The sequence below is a fragment of the Hemibagrus wyckioides genome, linkage group LG23 (assembly GCF_019097595.1).
Source record: "Hemibagrus wyckioides isolate EC202008001 linkage group LG23, SWU_Hwy_1.0, whole genome shotgun sequence".
Lineage (NCBI taxonomy): Eukaryota > Metazoa > Chordata > Actinopteri > Siluriformes > Bagridae > Hemibagrus > Hemibagrus wyckioides.
In genome coordinates, this window is record NC_080732.1 from 13692402 (window position 1) to 13711702 (window position 19301).

Below are 19301 nucleotides of genomic sequence, written 5' to 3' on the forward strand. Positions count from 1 at the left end.
CACAGTATTTATTGGTATTTATTACCTTATTACCTGTCTATCTATCTATCTATCTATCTATCTATCTATCTATCTATCTATCTATCTATCTATCTATCTATCTATCTATCTATCTATCTATCTATCTTTTCTTGTTTAAACCGTCAACAAATCAGCTGTACAGAACAAGTTAATCACAAGAAACATTATTTAATACATGCATCATTTCCACTCAGCTCTTCTGTGACATTCCTGCTGCCTTATTCCTGCTGCCAGCACAGTGTCCATTGTTTCCATACTATAGAATCCCAGTGGATGCAGTACATTTACATATCTGGCATTTGACAGACAGTTCTTATCCAGAGCGACTTACATTTTTATACAACTGAGCAATTTGAGGGTTAAGGGCCTTGCTCAAGGGCCCAGCAGTGGCAACTTGGTGGACCCGGGATCCAAACTCACATCAGTAGTCCAACACCTTACCTACTAAGCTACATGAGCAGTATTTCTCGCCTGCTGTATGCTTTTCACCTGCTTTATAGTAGAAATATTCAGTGTTCATTTTGATTTTCACTCTTATAATCTACGATTCATTTGGGAAGCTTAACCATGCAGACCTCCGATAATACTGAGGCATCTTGCACACACTGGGTTGGGAAATATGAAGCAGTTTGAGGACAGTTTTCTTTTCAGCCACATGAAGGCTTGTAAATTACTTTCTGGAAAAATGTCCAGTGTTGTTAAAAAATATATATATATTTTTTTATTACTGTATGTATTTGGATATGAAACGGATTTAATATCTATATTTTTTCTTGACATATTTAATAAAATATAGGTAGGAATATCACTTTATTCTGATTTTAATGATATTTACATTTCTTTCTATTTTCTTTCTGTTTCCTCAGGACGGGACGTTAGTATTAGGAGGACCAGGGAGCTTCTATTGGCAAGGTAACACAATCATTCCTTTCTGTCAATTATCCCTCCATCCATTTGTTGAGTCCATCAAATCGGTAATCAGTCTCCAAGGACCGAAAGGCTTGTTATTCAAGATTGATTCAAGGGAATGGTAGAATTCAGATCTCTGCCAGAATAGTGGAAAAATCCTGCTTCTTCCCCTGTAGAGCAGAACTGGAAATATATTTAGTCAAGACATGTCACTATCCTCTGACGTCTATTCGTACAGCAGTCCAGTTTCTTCACTGCTGCCGCTTGACCGATCCGGAGCTGACTTGTGAGTTAGAGAGTTGTGTTTCTTCACAGTGAATGCATGATTGATGATTAGAAATGGGCTGTGGAAATACAGTAGCTAACTATAGGGCTTAAACTAGCAAAAACAGCTTAGCTTTATGGTCAATAAGCTCTAAGGGTTTATGCTTTAATGACAGGCTGCTGACAGACAATTCTTGTATATCTTTCACTACTTAAGCTTTCGGTTCCACTTAATCCGCCATAAAAAGACACATATGAATGTAATAGTTTTTAATGTAATGGTTGCTATTAGATTTTAAGAGTACATGAATGTGACACTGCTCAGGATTTTGCAGCAATATGGCCCGTGCGTGTAAATGTGCGAAGTGTGAGCATGCAAGTTTGTTTGCACAATGATAAATACAGATTGTTGGATAACTGCAGCCATGTGTGTGTGAACAGATGCGTGTAAATGATGCCAATCTGCAGACCCCCCACATTTCTCCCGCTATCGTTAGGTATAAGTATGAGAAAGAACAAGAACATGGGATTACATTAACGTTTTTCCCCTTTGCAATTCCTTTCATCCAGGTTCATAAAACTGGATTAATCTCACATGTTGGAATTATCAACGTATCAACCAAGCCGGAAGCTAGAAGTAACCTCTACTCAATATGATGAAGCTGATATAATGAATTCAGCTTAAATGTGAATCTGACTGCGCTCGGAACATCGTTTTTTAATAGAAGAAGAGCTTTACAGAGTGTAAAGCAGCCTACTTATTCACGTGTGTTCTGTTGATGTCACAGGAAGGCATTGTTAGTGTAGTCACTGTTTAGTAGGAGAAAATTTCACTGCTCTCAAGCATAAGTGATAGCAGTTAAGTTTTACTGTTAGCTCATCAAAACAAAAGAGGAAGAGCTTCTTGACTCACTCGACATTTTCCAATAGGAAAGCAATAAGAAATTCGACATAGTAGAATAATGAATGCAGCAAAACGCCCCAGAAAAAAGAGATTTGGATCGGATAGTTAGGGATCTATGAGACGATGAGTGTGATGGTGTTGACATCGGTATTGGCAAGAAAGGTGATGCTTTAAACGTTTTAGTTATAGTGTACAGATGAGGAAGTGAGAGAGCCTCAGTGAGAGAGATTCAAGGGAATCTATAAATGGTATAGTGGGTAATGTAAGAAACTGTTACCATGGTAAAAATACACCAAAATGTTGAAAGAAATAAAAGTAAAGTCTAGGAAAGGCAACTCATAGTGAGTTTTTTATGGCCTAAACAGTACAGCGTAACCCATGTCCATCACACTGGAAAATTTGACCACTGCTCTCACACACACACTTAATTTTGTTGACACTTTTGTGCCCCCATCCTCTTCTCCTTTCCCATGCTCCAGCCATCTATCCTGACCTGAACTCTACATCTCTGACTTTTTTAAAGAGGTGCTTGCCCCATGGAGAATAAAACAACAGAAATATGAGCTCCCTTCATCACACCTCCTCCCCTATAAGGGTGTCCACCATAAATGTATTTTATTTTAATGGCATTTTGCTTCTATGAGGCATGAATTCATAAATCATCATAACGGCAAATTGGTTAAAGTGCTCGTAAGCATTTTATAAACTTGAACAGTATCATACACAGCTATAGAAAAGTGCTATAATAATAATTTTAATAAGCAAAACAATATTACTAAAGTCGAAAATAAAAAGGTACAGGGGATTATGACGAAGTGTAACCTGTCTGTAATGAATTACGGAATTTACAAGGCTTATAAAAATGCTTGTTATGAAAATGCAAGGGTTTATGTACCCACTTATAAAGCTTTATGAGAATGGGTTTCGTATAAAATGTCACCGGTGTTTCTTTAGCAATTATGGACGCACACACAAATGGTTTTTCTTAAGCCTAGCTCACATGGTGTGTTTTTTAGCCCAGATTTCTCAACCACCGATCGAATCATTTTGGGGCTTAGTGACCAATCATTCTGAGCTCTGATATCTATCATCACTCTTCTGTGACCAGCTCAAAGAACTGATTCAAATACGTTATTCATCCCAAAGGGAAATTCACAAAAATCGTCACGAACAGGATTCGAACCTGTGCGGGGAAACCCCATTGGATTTCGAGTCCAACGCCTTAACCTCTCGGCCACCGTGACTATATTTGTGCATGTGCAGCAGATCTCTGAATCCGGTTCGTGTGGGAGGGTGACAACAAAATGCAAGAACTTTGCTTGGATAAGAAACGATGTGGCATGTCACGTATCCCAAAAGGGCTGTTAGGAACAGACAACACAAAAAAACATGGCAGTATAAAAATAGCTCAATTGTTTGCACTGTACCTCCAGTTCTCTCTTTGCAGAACGGTCAATCCTCACAATGTTTCCTCTACAATAAAACAAAGTCTCTCACATTTATTTAGTGAGAAAGAGGGATGGAGGGGGTCAGGCATGCTTTGACGGGGTTCATGTGTTCAACTAAATCCACCAAACACCTGAATACAAGTTCGTAAAGTAGTACAGAGTTTATAAGTTTTTAAATTTCCCCATAAGGTCAAAACTTACAGATACTGCCTATCCTTGGCATTTGGTCCTCATCAGGATATAAAAACACACACACACACACACACACACACACTTAGAGAGATTAATGAGAAGGTCCCCGGACAGCCTGCAGCCTTACTAATAAAAGAGAATAATGAGTTTGTCTAACCTTTAGAGGAGGAGGGTAATGTAATCTCTCTCTATCTCGCAGCGCAGACTTTTTCTTAACTTTAAAGAACAGTTTGGCCAAAAATTCAATTTACACAATGTTCCCTTCCTCCCAAATGTAGCCAATTAGCCGTGTCTTTGGCCAGAGTCAGTTTCCTAGTTTTACACTAAGGCTAGGCTAACAAGGAAAATGTCTTTAGCAGTGTGTGTGATCTACATGACTACATTTTCACACAGTCGTCCCAGAGCCTTTTGAGTTGTTCAGTGTTTCACTGTATGATTATATCTATATGAAGTATGTTTAAAAACAATAGCAAACATCTTGGAGTCTGAATCGTTCCAGCATTGTGCTGCGTTCAAGTACAACTCGAAATGCAGCTCAATTTCACTCTTACTTCCTAATGATGGTCTCCGCATCCCTGACTTCAACAGATACCATCAAATCAACATTGGCTGCTCACATCATCTGCAGTAAAGCCTTACTTTACTTTAAAATTTGTCTTTAAAGGCTTCAGCATGGAGGAGTTGGAATCTATAATGAACTCAGATGGTGAGCTAATGTTGAGTTGCTCAGGTTACACAACTCCAACTGAGTGTAGAAAGGACATTATTTATAATCACACTCTCTGGTCTTTTTGTTAAATCACACTCTCTGGTGTCCCCCAAATTTCTTTTTGAGATGGTTTCTTCCTCTTACCATCTCTAAGGGAGTTTTTCCTCACCACAATCACCTCAGGCTTGTTCATTAGGGATTCAGGATTCCTACAAATAAATGTATATATATAACTCTAATATTAATTTTGAACTATATGTGTTATGTTCTGTAAAGCAGCTTTGAGACAATGTCCATAATTAAAAGCGGTTTACACATAAAATTGGATTGAACTGAACTGAAATGAGTTATATATTCTAGTATCTCTAGTTCAATCAACATACAGACATATTAGCTTGTTAAAATCGATAGAATTGTTGATACAGTTATCAACTGCTGGTTGGTACAGCTATTTCGAGAGGGTTAATGCATCACTCATCACAGTTAGCTAGGGATAGTTTGCTGCTAGCAAAGGATGAACAAACACACTGAGGTAAAAAAAAATGACCAGTTCTGAGGTAAGTTGAACGCAGCAAACATGTAAACTCGACCCACAGGCATTTGCACTTTTCGGTACATAATATATTAACCCAGTGTGTGTGTGTGTGTGTAGGTCAAGTGATCACTGCAGGAGTTGCAGAAATCTTGAACGGCTACTCTTTGAAGGCAGTACTCCGAAAGGTCCAGGGAGAGAAGCAGACAGCAGCCGCCTCAGACTCCTATGACGACAGCTACTTGGGTAATAGAGGGCTCTGTGTGTGCAGTTGTGGGTGTGTGTGTGTGTGTGTGTGTGTGTTGTTCACTTTCTTTTTTCTTCTGTCCATCAGGATACTCTGTAGCTGTGGGAGAGTTCACCGGTGATTCACAACAAGGTGACAATTCTCTCCATTTGTCTGTTGGTCTCTTCCTCGGGGAGAGAGAGAGACAGAGAGAGAGAGAGAGAGAGACCCCCCACAAAAGGCTTTGTTATTGTCATGTAGTTCATAGTGGAGTTAGATGTAGCTGAAAGCAGCATTATAAAAGAATTGTTTGTTTCCTGTTTCCCCAAATCTAGACCATAAGCCAAGGCATGTTTGATGTCCAACATTAGCTTCTCTAGTTTTATGCCGGAGGCAGAAGTAGCATGTAGCTAACAAATAGTCGCTGTCTATCTCTGTCTATGTCTGTCTGCCTGTGGCTTTTTTTCTGGGCTGTACAACAAGCTTCTGGAAGCTTCTACAGAAATTTTTTCTTTTTCTCAATACCCCAATCCCATCAGAGTTTTAATAACTGCCTCTCAACAGATCACAGATTTCTGCTTGTACTTATAGTTTGTGAAGTCATACAATTATTGCTTCTCTCTCTCTCTCTCTCTCTCTCTCTCTGTGTGGGGCAAGCTTTGTGGGTGGTAGCATTATGGCTTCCATGACCATGTTCCACTTTTGTGATTCTGCACAGCCTCAGTCCAAATTATAGCGCACTTCCTCAGCCAATCAAATCCAGACTTTCCTCAGACCTCGATCACATACTGTCACTTCCACTGTCTCACACACACACAGTCTGTTACGAACTCACACTCCTTTCCATCACTATCCGCGATCCGTCTTTGCGCTAATCACTCACTTTCTCTATCTGTCCGTTTCTGTGTGTCTGTCTCCCTCTCGTAAATATTTATATGAGAATGAGGGACTGTCCTCACCTCACTGCTTACTCTCAGATAACAGAGATAAAGCTGTGTGTGTGTTTGTGTGTGTGTGTGCGTGTGTTATATAGAAAAAGCACTGTTATGCACATTATACACACCAGGAATTCACACCACTGGGTTGAACATAGTTCTACTCTCTGGAATGGAAACAAAAAGTGTAGAAAGATATGGTGTGTGTGTATGTGTCAGATTCCCAAGTGTGTTTATGTTCTATATATTTATCTAAGCGACGGTTTTTCTCTGCAGAGTTGGTAGCAGGAGTGCCACGAGGAGCGCAGAACTTCGGTTATGTAAGCACAAACTACTCTATTTGTTTCTCTCTCACTTTTTGTGTCTCTTGCTCTCATTATCCTTCTGTCTCAAAAGGTCAGAGGTCAGTTGAAGCCGACAGGAAAGAGCTAGGGTGTGGGAATGAAAAAGGAAGATATATGTGACCAATATGAGTTATTGACTCCAGGAAGGTGGCAATGCAACAACAATGCTTAGAAAATATATATATCATAGCGTATGATCACGTGTGGTGTCGTGAACTTGGGTTGGAATGTTGATGAGGACGGTGTGTGAGGATTTCATGCCTTTCATATGGAAAAATACAGGTGTGTTAGAGCCGGCATGTGCGTCTAGGTAGGTGTCAGTGACCCTCCTTCACCTCGTCTGGATGTTATTTCAGATTTTGTTAAGGAATCCCAGACTGGACTGTACTATCAAGGGGATTGGGGAGGGGTGCATGTTTCTAGATGTGATTTAGATCCTGAGAACTGACTTTAAACATCAGTTTGAATTTGACTTACATTTAAGGAGATATCATACAATGTGTTACGTATGTATATGGGCTCAAGTGGTTAAGGTTCTGGGTCACTGACTGGAAGATGGGGGTTCAAGCACCGCCAAGCTACCACTGCTGGGCCCTTGAGCAAGGCCCCCAACCCACCCTGCTCCAGGGGTGCTGTTTCATGATTGGCTCTGACCCCAAAACCGCTAAGGATGGGATATGTGAAGAAAGAATTTCATGTATATGTGACAAATAAAGGCAACTCAACTTGTTTACGTCACTGTAACTCACTCAGATCTAGATGAAGCTTTACATTTAAATTTCTTTCATTTTTTTAGGTTGCTGTGATAAACTCCACAAGTCTCACCCTCATTCAGAATTTTACCGGAGAACAGGTCAGTGCATATCCTCCATCCTCCATCATGTGATAATATTTTGTACATTTACAGGAAGGTCCAAATATCTACTACCAGAAAAATATATATATATAGATAAAATATTTTTGGTAGGAAAAACCTTCTGGCTCAGTTTTTCCTCTAGAAGGTATTTTTTGCTGCCCTTGCTGCCTTGTTTTGTCTCTATTTCTCCCCATACCTGGAAATCAGTCAAAAGTTCCCATCCTGATGGGAGTGGTGTCTTTCAGGATGACCCTTCCCTCCCCCTGGATGACCCCTTCAACAAGTGCAGATACTGGAGACTCTGACACTGTTACTATAGAAACAATAAATAATAAATCAAGCTCATTAATCTCTCATTCATGCTGCAGCTGGAACTACTTTTCAAGCTTTTCTGGTACACAAAAATAATGCAATCTTCTGACCAATCAGATTCGAGCAGTCACTTTTGGTGTAGTAGGAAGAATTTTAATCAACAGGTTCTGACCAATCAGATTCAAGCCATCACTTTTGCTATAGTTGGAAGAAATTTAGTCAACACCTTCTGACCAATCAGATTCAAGCTATCACTTTTTCTAAAGAAGGAAGAAATTTAGTCAACACCTTCTGACCAATCAGATTCAAGCTATCACTTTTTCTAAAGAAGGAAGAAATTTAGTCAACACCTTCTGACCAATCAGATTCAAGCAATCACATTTGCTATAGTAGGAAGAAATTTAATCAACACCTTCTAATCAATCAGAATCAATAATTCAATCAGTTTTTCTCCAGAAGGCATTTTTTGCTGCCTTGTTTTGAGACTCTGAAACTGTTACTATAGAAACAATAAATAATAAAATGAGCTCATTAATCTCTCGTTCATGCTGCAGCCGGAACTACTTTCTAAGATCTTCTGGTATACGAAAATAATGCAATCTTCTGACCAATCAGATTCGAGCAGTCACTTTTGTTACAATAGGAAGAAATTTAATCAACACCTTCTGACCAATCAGATTCGAGCAATTTCTTTTGCTATAGTAGGAAGAAATACAATCAACACCTTCTGACCAATCAGATTCGAGCAGTCACTTTTGTTACAATAGGAAGAAATTTAATCAACACCTTCTGACCAATCAGATTCGAGCATTTTCTTTTGCTATAGTAGGAAGAAATTCAATCAACACCTTCTGACCAATCAGATTCGAGCAATCTCTTTTGGGATAGTAGGAAGAAATTCAATCAACACCTTCTGACCAATCAGATTCAAGCAATCACTTTTGGTGTAATAGGAAGAAATTTAGTTCACACCTTCTGACCAATCAGATTCAAGCAATCACTTTTGCTATAGTCGGAAGAAATATATTCAACATCTTCTGACCAATCAGAATCAAGAATTCAACAGCAATGTAGTATAATGAAAAAATCATATCAACTGCGTAAAATATAGCTTTTTTATTCATACCTATACCTTAAATCTGTAAGATTGTTTTGTTCGTGTTAGATATGAATTGTCTAACCAGTCTATCCCATTAAGAAAATTCAGTTTTCAGTAACACAGCATTGTTTTTTTTATACTAGATGGCTTCATATTTTGGGTACACCGTGGCCGTGACGGACGTGAACGGAGACGGGTGAGTTTCCTTACACCAGCTGACACACGAAAACACCCGACACAGCGAAATGATGCAGGCTCTGATTCCCACAAGCTGACCTACAAACATGTGACAGATCAGTCATCAGCATGACCCCGGGGAAATTAACTAGACTTATTGGATGATTTGATTTGACTGAAAGAGTGTGTGTATTGTGTTACAGGGTGTGTGCAGATATTCAGGTGGAGCTCAACTTCCTTATTCTATTAACTGTGTAGCGTGGAGATCTGATCCATCTCCTTTATGAGATGGAAGGAGGTGTGGACTGGTTGTAGTGTGGGTCATTTCACATCAGAATATCTTGGTTAAAAGGATCAAGCTCTTTCTATCTCATCTGTTCTATTTAATTCTGTTCACATTCTTTTCCTCTCATTTTCTTTTCTTCTTATTTCTTTCTTTCTTTCTCTCATTTCTTTCTTTCTTCAAACTCATTTATTTTACTGTTGACTTTTGGGCAGTGTTTCTTCATCCTCATTTCCTTCATTTCCATTTTCTCTTCTCTTCTATTTTTTTCATCCTTTTTCTTCTCTTCTCTTCTATTATCTTATCTTATCTTATCTCTTCTTGTCACTTCTCTTCTAGTGTCTTTGTTTCTCTTCTCTTCTTTTTTCATCCTGTTTCTTCTCTTCTCTTCTCTTCTCTTCTCTTCTCTTCTCTTCTCTTCTTTTTTCATCCTGTTTCTTCTCTTCTCTTCTCTTATCTTATCTTATCTTATCTTATCTTATCTCATCTCATCTCATCTCCTCTCCTCTCCTCTCCTCTCCTCTCCTCTCCTCTCCTCTCCTCTTCTCTTTTCTTCTTGTCGCTTCTCTTCTAGTGTCTTTGTTTCTCTTCTCTTCTCTTTTTTTTCATCCTGTTTCTTCTCTTCTCTTCTCTTCTCTTCTCTTCTTTTTTCATCCTGTTTCTTCTCTTCTCTTCTCTTCTCTTCTCTTCTCTTCTCTTCTCTTCTCTTCTCTTCTCTTCTCTTCTCTTCTTTTTCATCGTGTTTCTTCTCTTCTCTTCTCCTCTCTTCTCATTTCTTTTTCTCTACTTACCTCTCTTCTCTTCCTATTATCTCCTCTCCTCTCTTCTCTTCTCTCCTCACTGACCCCATCATCTTTCTTTCCTTCTTTTCTCCCTGTTCAATTATTTGGAGTCGAGTCACTCTGCTCCCTAGACTCTCTTCCTGTGTTGAGTCTGTGACTCTCTCACTGGGCTTTGTGGACAGACACAGCTGATTACTCCGCGGTCGGTTCTCGTCTCTCTTTCAGACTGAAGCTGGAAATGTAGTGTAGTGGTGTTTATATTTTTACTATGTGCCTAACTTTAACCCAATCCCTGTGTTTACACCATGATGCTGTGCTTCTCCTCACACTAACATACCCAAGAGCGTACAGTGCTAAGCACAAAAGCCACTAAACAGGAAGTCGGGAGGAAGCGTACGGACGTCTTATAGCGACAAGCAGGGAAATGGATAATTTGTTGGGGGAAAATGTTATAAATAGCAATGGCACGTGTTTGTTTTTCTTTGGTATCACACTTTAATCAGGGTGGAATGTCACACTGTTTGTTGGGGTGTAAACCACAAGAATAGTCAGATGTGGTTTCATTCGTTCAGCTTCATTTTCGGAATCGCCTATTGGGGGGAAAAAAAAATTCTTTACTGGTTTACGGCATCAGCGCTGTCTATTCTCACAACGTGAAGACGTTTGGCATGCCTGCACTTCAACATAAATAACCTAAAGCTTTTTTTAATATCAGATCTCCATTCGATTTCATAGCTCCATATTTTTTACTGGTTATTTTATACAGCCGATGTCTCGATTTAGGACGAGGAGTTATTGGTACTGCACTCTCTTTTTTTTTTTCTTTTATTACTCTCGTTTCCTGCTTGGAATGTATTCGAAAGGAAAGAAAGGACAGGACATCTCTGTGTGTGTTTTTGTGTGTGTGTTACCGCTAATCTTTCCATAGAAAGCCTTGTCTGTGTTAGTGTACAGGTTATGATAGGCAGGTCTCTGTACTGCATGTGCAATGCCACTATCTGTATATGAATATGAATTTGGATATGAATCCAAAATAATAAAACCAGAATAGAGAACTAGAAGACATGGAGACATGACAGTGGTGGGCCGTCAGGGCCAGCAAGGCCTTCTCTGCTGGCCTAAACAGCAGTGATCCGAATCACTGACTTGCATTTTAATATATTTAATATATTTTTCCATGAATGTGTATTAAATTATTCCCAATAGTCTATTCTCTACATTTCATAGCTTTTCTCTTGGTTGCGCCGCTTCCAGTATTGTATATTTATGATAAGAGTATTTATCCAATCATATTTCAGCCAGTGGCTGACATCATGTGTTGCCAGGGTGAAAGAAATCTGCCTTAAGGCCTTCAGAATCAATAGTGCAGGCGCCAGGGGCTTAAAATAAGTGGCAATGAAATTGTTACATTAACCAATCAGATTTCGAGTTGGCGTCACTGGGGCCATCTAGCAGGCATACGATTATGTCAGCAATTTCCCGTCCTCTGATTGGATAATTGGAGTAGTCAGAGGCAGTGAACCGCACATAATTAATAAAATATATCTATATTTTAACTCACAATGGCTGACAGAGGAGAAGAAATCGATTTGGTGAAGGCCTAGGTGTGAAATGCACGGCCTGCCACTGATAAATGATCAGAGTGTCATCATGGTGTGTGGCTCTGAACTCTGGCTTCGTTAACCTTAGCTATATCACCCCATTTTGTTGGTAATTCAGTTTGGTGGCTTATAAAAAGAATATTCATGTTGGATCCAACCAGCTACCTCTAAGTAAGTCTCAAGTGAAATTGTAAATTTGATCAGGCATGTATGAAATGGAAGTAAAAGCTTGGCCTCAAAATGGATTAGATACATCTGCGATTCAAGACGTGGTCCTCCGTTCATTTGGACTCAACCCATGAGGAGGAAAGTACTTCATATTTGTAGAGTTCTAAAGATTTCTAAACACAAGTAAAGTCGTGACTCAAGATTGACTTGACTCAATCTTGGCTAGTTCTGGTCTCAGACTTGGCAATGGTCCGAGTGTATTTTATATAAATGTGGAGGATTAAAAGGTGGCTAGACATCAAAACAACAATCTCAGTCCATCAATCTTTGTCGAATGTAATGTTTAGCAATTTCTTGTCCTCTTCTCTTCAAAACTTTCAGCTGTCAGGCTTTCAGTGTTTTTTGTTAACAGGAAAACCATTAGTGTTAGTAGTAAAAAATGGTCTATCATGGTAGATAAGCGTATGATTTGAAATATAATGCTAGTTTGTTTATTCACTTGCAGTCCCAGTGTCAAATAATGTTATATTGCTTCCACCTTTTACACCGGTGTTACATCACACAGATGCAAATAATCGTAGGACACATGTGGCAGCAATCTTGCGTACGTACGCCTAGTTAACAGCAAGTGTAAATCAACCTAAAAAAAGAAAACTTCCCGTTCACATGACTTTTTCTTGTGGTCTTGCGGGATCCCTGCCCCATTGCACGTCACTCCTCTCAACAACCAGATGCACTGTGAACCTTATTAGCAAACTAAATAATTCCCCTTCTATCTATTTTCTACCTGTTCGTTCATAATATTGGTACTCGGTACTTTGTGTAATCTACACGTAATCACAATTGATTTTAAATGATTATAAATCTCTTCAGGTTGGATGATGTTCTGGTCGGAGCTCCTCTCTATATGGATCGGGAGTTTGAGAGTAAGCCGCGAGAGGTGGGCCGGGTTTACCTCTACTTACAGGAGGATACACTGCTCTTCTCACCTCCCATAACACACACCGGAATACATCTGTTTGGACGCTACGGTAGCTCCATCGCTCCTCTTGGAGACATCAATCAAGATGGTTACCTGGGTAAGTGTGTGAATGTGTGTACGTGTGTGTGTGAGTTTCTATTTTTGGATGTTTTTGGTGGTCCCGCATGTCAGAAGGCAATAGTTCTTTCTCCTCCTCCACATTTCCTGATCTCAGGCCGTGTTTAGTCTTGGGTGAGGAGGAAGTCCTATTCTAATGCTAAACTCAATGAAGATTTAGGAGTTTTGCTAGTGACCCAGCAACCCTGTCACTTGTTTCCTGTTTGGAGTTGCCTGACCGTGTGTGTGTGTGTGTGAGCGCTTGTCCTTGTACAGAAAGGAATATTTGACTTCATTAATGTGCAAGTCAATGGATTAATTATGGAGTCAATTATCGCACAACTCCACATGGTGTGTGTGTGTGTGTGTGTGTGTGGGAACTCGTTTCACTGCCCGTGTGCAGACATAATGTCCCAAAAATGACAGAATAAACAAGACATTTCATACCCTATGGGGGTATTATGTTTCTATGAATAGATAATAGAGATTATGTGTAGTAATAATAAACATGTGTGTGTGTGTGTGTGTGTGTACTTGTAAGAGTGTGTATATACAAGTCTGTTTTTACTGCGCAGATGTGTGATAAAGACCTTCTGTTGCCGGGTTCAGCGTGTCCTCGGTTTTCACATTTGTTTTCGCTGTCCACACTGTGCACACTGTGTCCTGACATGAGTTTGTCCTCGCCTGAGTTGCTATTGTAGATGCCTTCTTAACGCTAGGATAACATTTTTCTCCGTTCGGATGTTTGATGTGAACAGTGACTGAAGCTCTTGACCTGTAATAAAGTGGACAATGAGTGCAAATTAGTTAACTAACCTTAACATGTGTTAACAAATAAGATATCCATGTGTTTTAAGGAGACACTAATATTTTCTAAGCCTTTACTCATCAGTATGATGAAAAATTCCACATGGCTTATCCTTATTCAGACTCACGATGATAGCTAAAGTGCTAATTACATTGTCAGTTTGTTTATACTTTAATGAATTGGATGCGAAATCCATTAGCTGGACAAGAGATTTGTAACAAGAGATTCGAGATTTGTAACAAGTAAATCTAAAGTCTAAATAAGGAGCCTAAAGTAGTTTTTAATCAATTAATGCTTGTGTTAAATTCACTCTTTAAGCCCTTTGACACTGTTCGGGTCAAATGGATATCGGGCAATGGAAATGGACAAACTCCTTTTAACATATTGTCTTTATCTCAATCCCAAACAATATAGATAACATTTTTTGATTATCGTTCGCGATTATTCGTGATTGTGTTGTTAATTTTTGTGATAACGTTATAATTTGTGTAACAAAATATACTATTATAAAAAGCGTGGTAGCAAATATCTAGCAAAAATCCTAACGGAACAATGTTTCGATGATTGTATAATATATTTTTGGTCTGATTTATAGAAATCAATGGAAAAAACAAAAAAATTGTTGAAGTCACTGGCTATTAAAATAAAATAAAAAATATTTATTATGGTATATTAAAATATATATTATTATTATTATTATTATTATTATTATTATTATTATTATTATTATTATTATTGTTATTATTAATATGCCAAATATATGCTTTAAATACTATTTAATATTTTTAATAATTTAATATAATATATTAATTTTGATATTAATATATGTTTTAATAATATAATATATTCAAATATTTAATACATATATTAATAACATGCCAAAATAATGCTTAAGGATAACAAAGTATAATTTAAAGTTATAAAATTCTCCAACCCTCTAAAAGTAACATACTTTCTAGCTTGTACATCACGCTTAATCACAGCACACCAGTTAGCTTGAGACACACTGTGTGAGGTTTCAGCTTTTTTACCGTAAACAGTTTTGCTATGTTTTATATGCTGATCCAATTAAAGCTGTTAACACTTTGCCGTGAGCTCAGCCGCTTCACGTTACATTCTATTGTGTAATTCAGCCAAAGTTTGCAGTAACTTTGTCACGAATCCATCAATAACTGTGCTCTAACGCTAAATGTCAAGAGGTCAAGTGGAGTGCCGAGTCATCGGGGTCACACAAAAATACAAATCAAGGGCTTTTACAGGTTACAAACAAATTAGGAGGAGGTGTGAACCAAAGCAAACATTTCAACTAGACAAAACAAGCATTTGTGGATCATGTAAACATAAGCTGTTTTAGTCACATGCACACACAGCTGCATAAATTGTGTGTAGAATATTTGCTGTGTGTGTGTGTGTGTGTGTGCTTGTCCAGTGTTCTGGTAAAGAAAGGAATGTTTAGTTTCATCAATGTATAAGTCAGTGGTAATCATATGACAATATTGTAACTCAGCATGTTTGTGTGTGTGTGTGTGTGTGTGCGTGCGCTTGTCCTTGTAAGGAAAGGAATATTTAGTTTCATTAATGAATAAGTCAGTGGTAATTATCTGACAGTCACGTGTGTGTGTGTGTGTTATTGTCCTGGTAAGGAAAGGAATATTTAGTTTCATTTATGTACGTAATTACCTCACAATCTTGTAACTTCGTGTGTGTGTGTGTGTGTGCATGCTTGTCCTGGTAAGGAAAGGAATATTTAGTTTAATTTATGTATGTAATTATCTCACAATGTGTGTGTGTGTGTACCCCTGTGTATACACGTTACCCCATGTTACTGGAATGAGAGGAGATTTCCGGAAGGCATGAATTTAAAATGCATCTCAGATACTGCCAATGTCTCACACAATCAAATCTCAAGACATCATTTGTGTGTGTGTGTGTGTGTGCACGCACATTGTCCATAGTGCAGATCCATCTGATCTGAAGTAACCAAACACCTTTCGATTTGTGTAGCAAGAGTGCACCAGGGATTAATTATAGTTTATGCAGCATTCATGTTTGGGATGCTGCTCTAAAAGCCTATGATACAAAGCTCTTGGATAAATAACGGTGAATCATTTCCATATAAATATTTGATGTAGATATCAATATCAATCACTGGAGTCAATTAAGCTGCTCATGTTAATAGCAGTTGTTATGTCTGTTTTTTTCCTCCAACTATGAGTGAAATACACCTATCAGCCATAACATTATGACCACAGAGAGGTGATGTGAATAAGACTGATTATCATGGCACCTGTTAGTGGGTGGGATATATTAGGCAGCAAGTGAACATTTTGTCCTCAACGTTGATGTGTTAGAAGCAGGAAAAATGGACAAGTGTAAGGATTTGAGCGAGTTTGACAAGGGCCGAATTGTGATGGCTAGACGACTGGATCAGAGCAGTTCCAATTCTGCATCTTTTGTGGGGTCTGCAGTGGTCAGTATCTATCAAAAGTGGTCCAAGGATTTTCCTTGCCAACGTTACCACAGTCTTGCTCATTAGGGATAAATATACATTTAATCCTAAACTTTGTATGTTTTATTCTAAATGTATTCTGAAAGAAGCTGCTTGAGACAAAGGCAATTGTTAAAAATGCTTAATAAATAAAGCTGAATTGACCAGCCACTATCGGTCATTTAAAGCGAGGGTTTCTGGATGCAGTGAAAATGAAACAAAACTCACTCTGCATTGCAACCCAACTCGATCCGAAGTAACCAATGTAGCTAGCTACCCTTAAACTAATGTAGCTAGCTACCCTTAAACTAGCTACCCTTATAAAGAAAAGGCTTAATAGCCCCAGTATATGTATATAGTGCTAATTAAATGTTCTTAGCATTCAAATTTTGATATAAAAGCCTGTCTTGTGTTTGTATTGGATTACATTATGTTCTCAGCCGGACTACACAGAGAGTACACAGCCATACGTAAGGCTATTTCCTCAGTTCTGTGAAGTCCTTTTGGTTTCCATGCCAACCCTCAGTCAGATATTTGCTCTGGTCATTTGGCATTGTGCCAGCTGCAGCAATCCATAATAGGATAACAGTCGTCAGGCAGGAAGAGGAAATAACCTGGGCACTGACCCCAAAGCGTGCCAAAAGCCTATTTATAGCTTACACACACACACATACATATATATTGTGTGGATATACACACAAACACTAACCATGTGCTCCCTGTTCGAGGAAATAAAATCGTTTCTTGTGGTGATGAGGAGGGGCCTAATTAAACCTTTTTTCCCCTTCTGCTGCTGTATGGTTTCCACAGCCAGTCTTCCACATCCTTCATATTGAGCCTTTCGGTACCCTCGTAACCCTTTTTCCACCCGCAATGTGTAAGAGAAAGCAGTACTTTAGGTTTGAGTGCCTAATGATATTAATATTACAGCTATAATATTGATAAAATATTATTAAGTCCTTTTTGTTAATCTCATCCCCTAGGTTCCTTAGTTCTGGGTTTTCTGGTCCAACAGTTCCTCATTAAAATGACTGATCAGAAGGTTGGGGGTTCAAGCTGTCTCTAATCCTAAACTCTCTTTAATCCTCTCTGCTCCAGGGTCACTGTATCATAGCTGACCCTTAGCTTTGACCCTGACTTCATAGTAAGCTGGGAAATGTGAACAAACGGAGTTCACTATGCTGTAATACACAGTATTGAAGGCTTCATTCTTCTTTGTTTTCGGCATTCCTCTCTATTTCCAGTTGTCTTTCCTTTCTCTTGTTATTCCTCTGTTCTTCTATTTATCATTCGGTTCTTCCGTCTCTGGCTTTCTGTTCCTCTCTTTCCAGTGTACTGTTCGGTCTCGCTCTTTATGATCGCTGTTCCTCTTTTCTGTCTGTATTGATACTTCTCTGTTTGTCTATCTCACTAATTCTCTGTTCCTTTGTCTTTCTGATCCTCCTCTCTCTGATGCTATAAACACTTGGCATTGACCTGGTGTCCTCATATGGAGGAAGGTATATAGTTATGTCTAGGATGCTCATTGCAAGAGAAATATTCTTCCAGTTCATTTCAAGGAAAATCCACCTGAAAGACTTTTAATCATTCAGTTCTTCCAAGGCGTCCAAGATGAATTTTATTCAGACTCTTTAATCTTCTCGATGGTCTGTTTTTACTTAGGTTACAGTTTCCTATATTACCCACAACCATTCAACCATTATTGAGGGGTTTAGCCCTTGCTTTATCGCTACCTGAAAATGTGTGATGCAGCAGCACTTTAGTCATTTAGTCTGTCCAGCTCTTTCACCTTAAATAGAATAAGCAGGTTATTATTGTGTATAACCGATTGTTAAAATGCATGTGTGTGTGTGTGTGTGTGTGTGGTAACAGTCTCACAGGGAAGCAGAGAAAAGTGCAGTCTACCCCTATAGAGCTTTATGCAGATCTGAGTATCCATTTAATCTCTTTTACTGATGAAAGCCATGCTCGAGCTCTTTGCAGTTTCAGCCATCTCAGTGAGAAATAACAGACACAACAGACGGAAAGATGGTGATTAATTATATTAGTTATACAGGGCATTTGGGTGGGAGGGGGGTTGGCAGGTTGGGGTGTTGGTATTGGGAATAGGGTGGTCGGAGTGTGTGGGGGGGTGCAGGTTGACCCTGTTTTGCAGTGAGTAAAAGACTTCACAGTATTATATGTATTTCATGCTTCCCCCTGAGATCGTTTCTTCTGGGTTCTCCGGTTTCCACGCACCTGCTAAAATTATGCTGATTGCATGTGTGTGTGTGTGTGTGTGTGTGTGTGTGTGGTGGTCTGCAATGGACTGCCATCCCACTGCCTTCAGCACAGTCTTCCAAGCATATGTTCCCAACCATGATGAACAAGTGTTACAATAGATTTCCAGTCGATTAAGAGAGAGACACCTTAGAGCTGTCTAATCATAAGTTTTAGCATTTTAAAAATATTGAGCTTTGTAGAGAAATCTACTTGAAATTCCCATTTCAAACCTTGAACTAGTAAATCAAAGCGCTGCATAATAGTAATGTTGTCTGTCTCTCTTAATTTGTCTTTGTTTATCATGTCTCTTTGTCTCAGATGTGGCAGTGGGAGCTCCGTTTGCAGGCGAGGACCGCGGCGGCTGTGTGTTTATCTATAACGGTGAGAGGTCTGGCTTGAGGATGAAGGCCTCGCAGGTGCTCAAAGGATCCTGGGCTTCGACTGGAATCCCAGCAGGCTTTGGGTTCACGCTACGTGGCGACTCAGACCTGGACAACAACCAGTACCCTGGTGAGTAGGGACACGTCCTTGACCTTTCTGCCTTTTTTTTTATTTTTTTTTATTCTGTCTGTTTATGAATGTTTCTGGTAATGTAATCATACCAATGTTGTGGACGTAAAAACCACAGAAATGTGATAAAAGCAAGTTCAGTGAGACTGAGAGAGAGAAGCAGAGGGACTCAGAAACATCTGTTGGGGAGGGGGATGAGTAAGGCTGTGTCTATTTTTCAGAGTTTGAATCATGGATGTGGTTTTGATTTTGTTGCCTTCTTGTTTTCGCCTTCAGAATAATCTATTCACAGCAATAGCATACTTTTCGTCATTTGAGAGAGAGAGAGAGAGAGAGAGAGAGAAAGAGTGAGTGAGAGAGAGAGAGAGAGTGAGTGAGAGAGAGAGAGAGTCT

The 19301-nt window shown here is 39.0% G+C and overlaps 1 protein-coding gene and 1 non-coding gene across 2 annotated transcripts in view; one reads left to right on the forward strand and one right to left on the reverse strand.

The window, feature by feature from the left end:
- Positions 1-19301, forward strand: part of itga8 (integrin, alpha 8) — a 92703-nt gene that overhangs the window by 16792 nt on the left and 56610 nt on the right. The window contains exons 6-13 of the mRNA XM_058376764.1: positions 888-933; positions 5100-5225; positions 5314-5358; positions 6417-6460; positions 7281-7337; positions 8895-8947; positions 12636-12841; positions 18717-18908. Coding sequence (XP_058232747.1) covers positions 888-933; positions 5100-5225; positions 5314-5358; positions 6417-6460; positions 7281-7337; positions 8895-8947; positions 12636-12841; positions 18717-18908 — 769 coding nt within the window. The remainder of the gene's footprint in view (positions 1-887; positions 934-5099; positions 5226-5313; positions 5359-6416; positions 6461-7280; positions 7338-8894; positions 8948-12635; positions 12842-18716; positions 18909-19301) is intronic.
- Positions 3261-3342, reverse strand: trnas-cga (transfer RNA serine (anticodon CGA)). The gene has a single exon. It is a non-coding gene; the product is annotated as a tRNA-Ser (tRNA).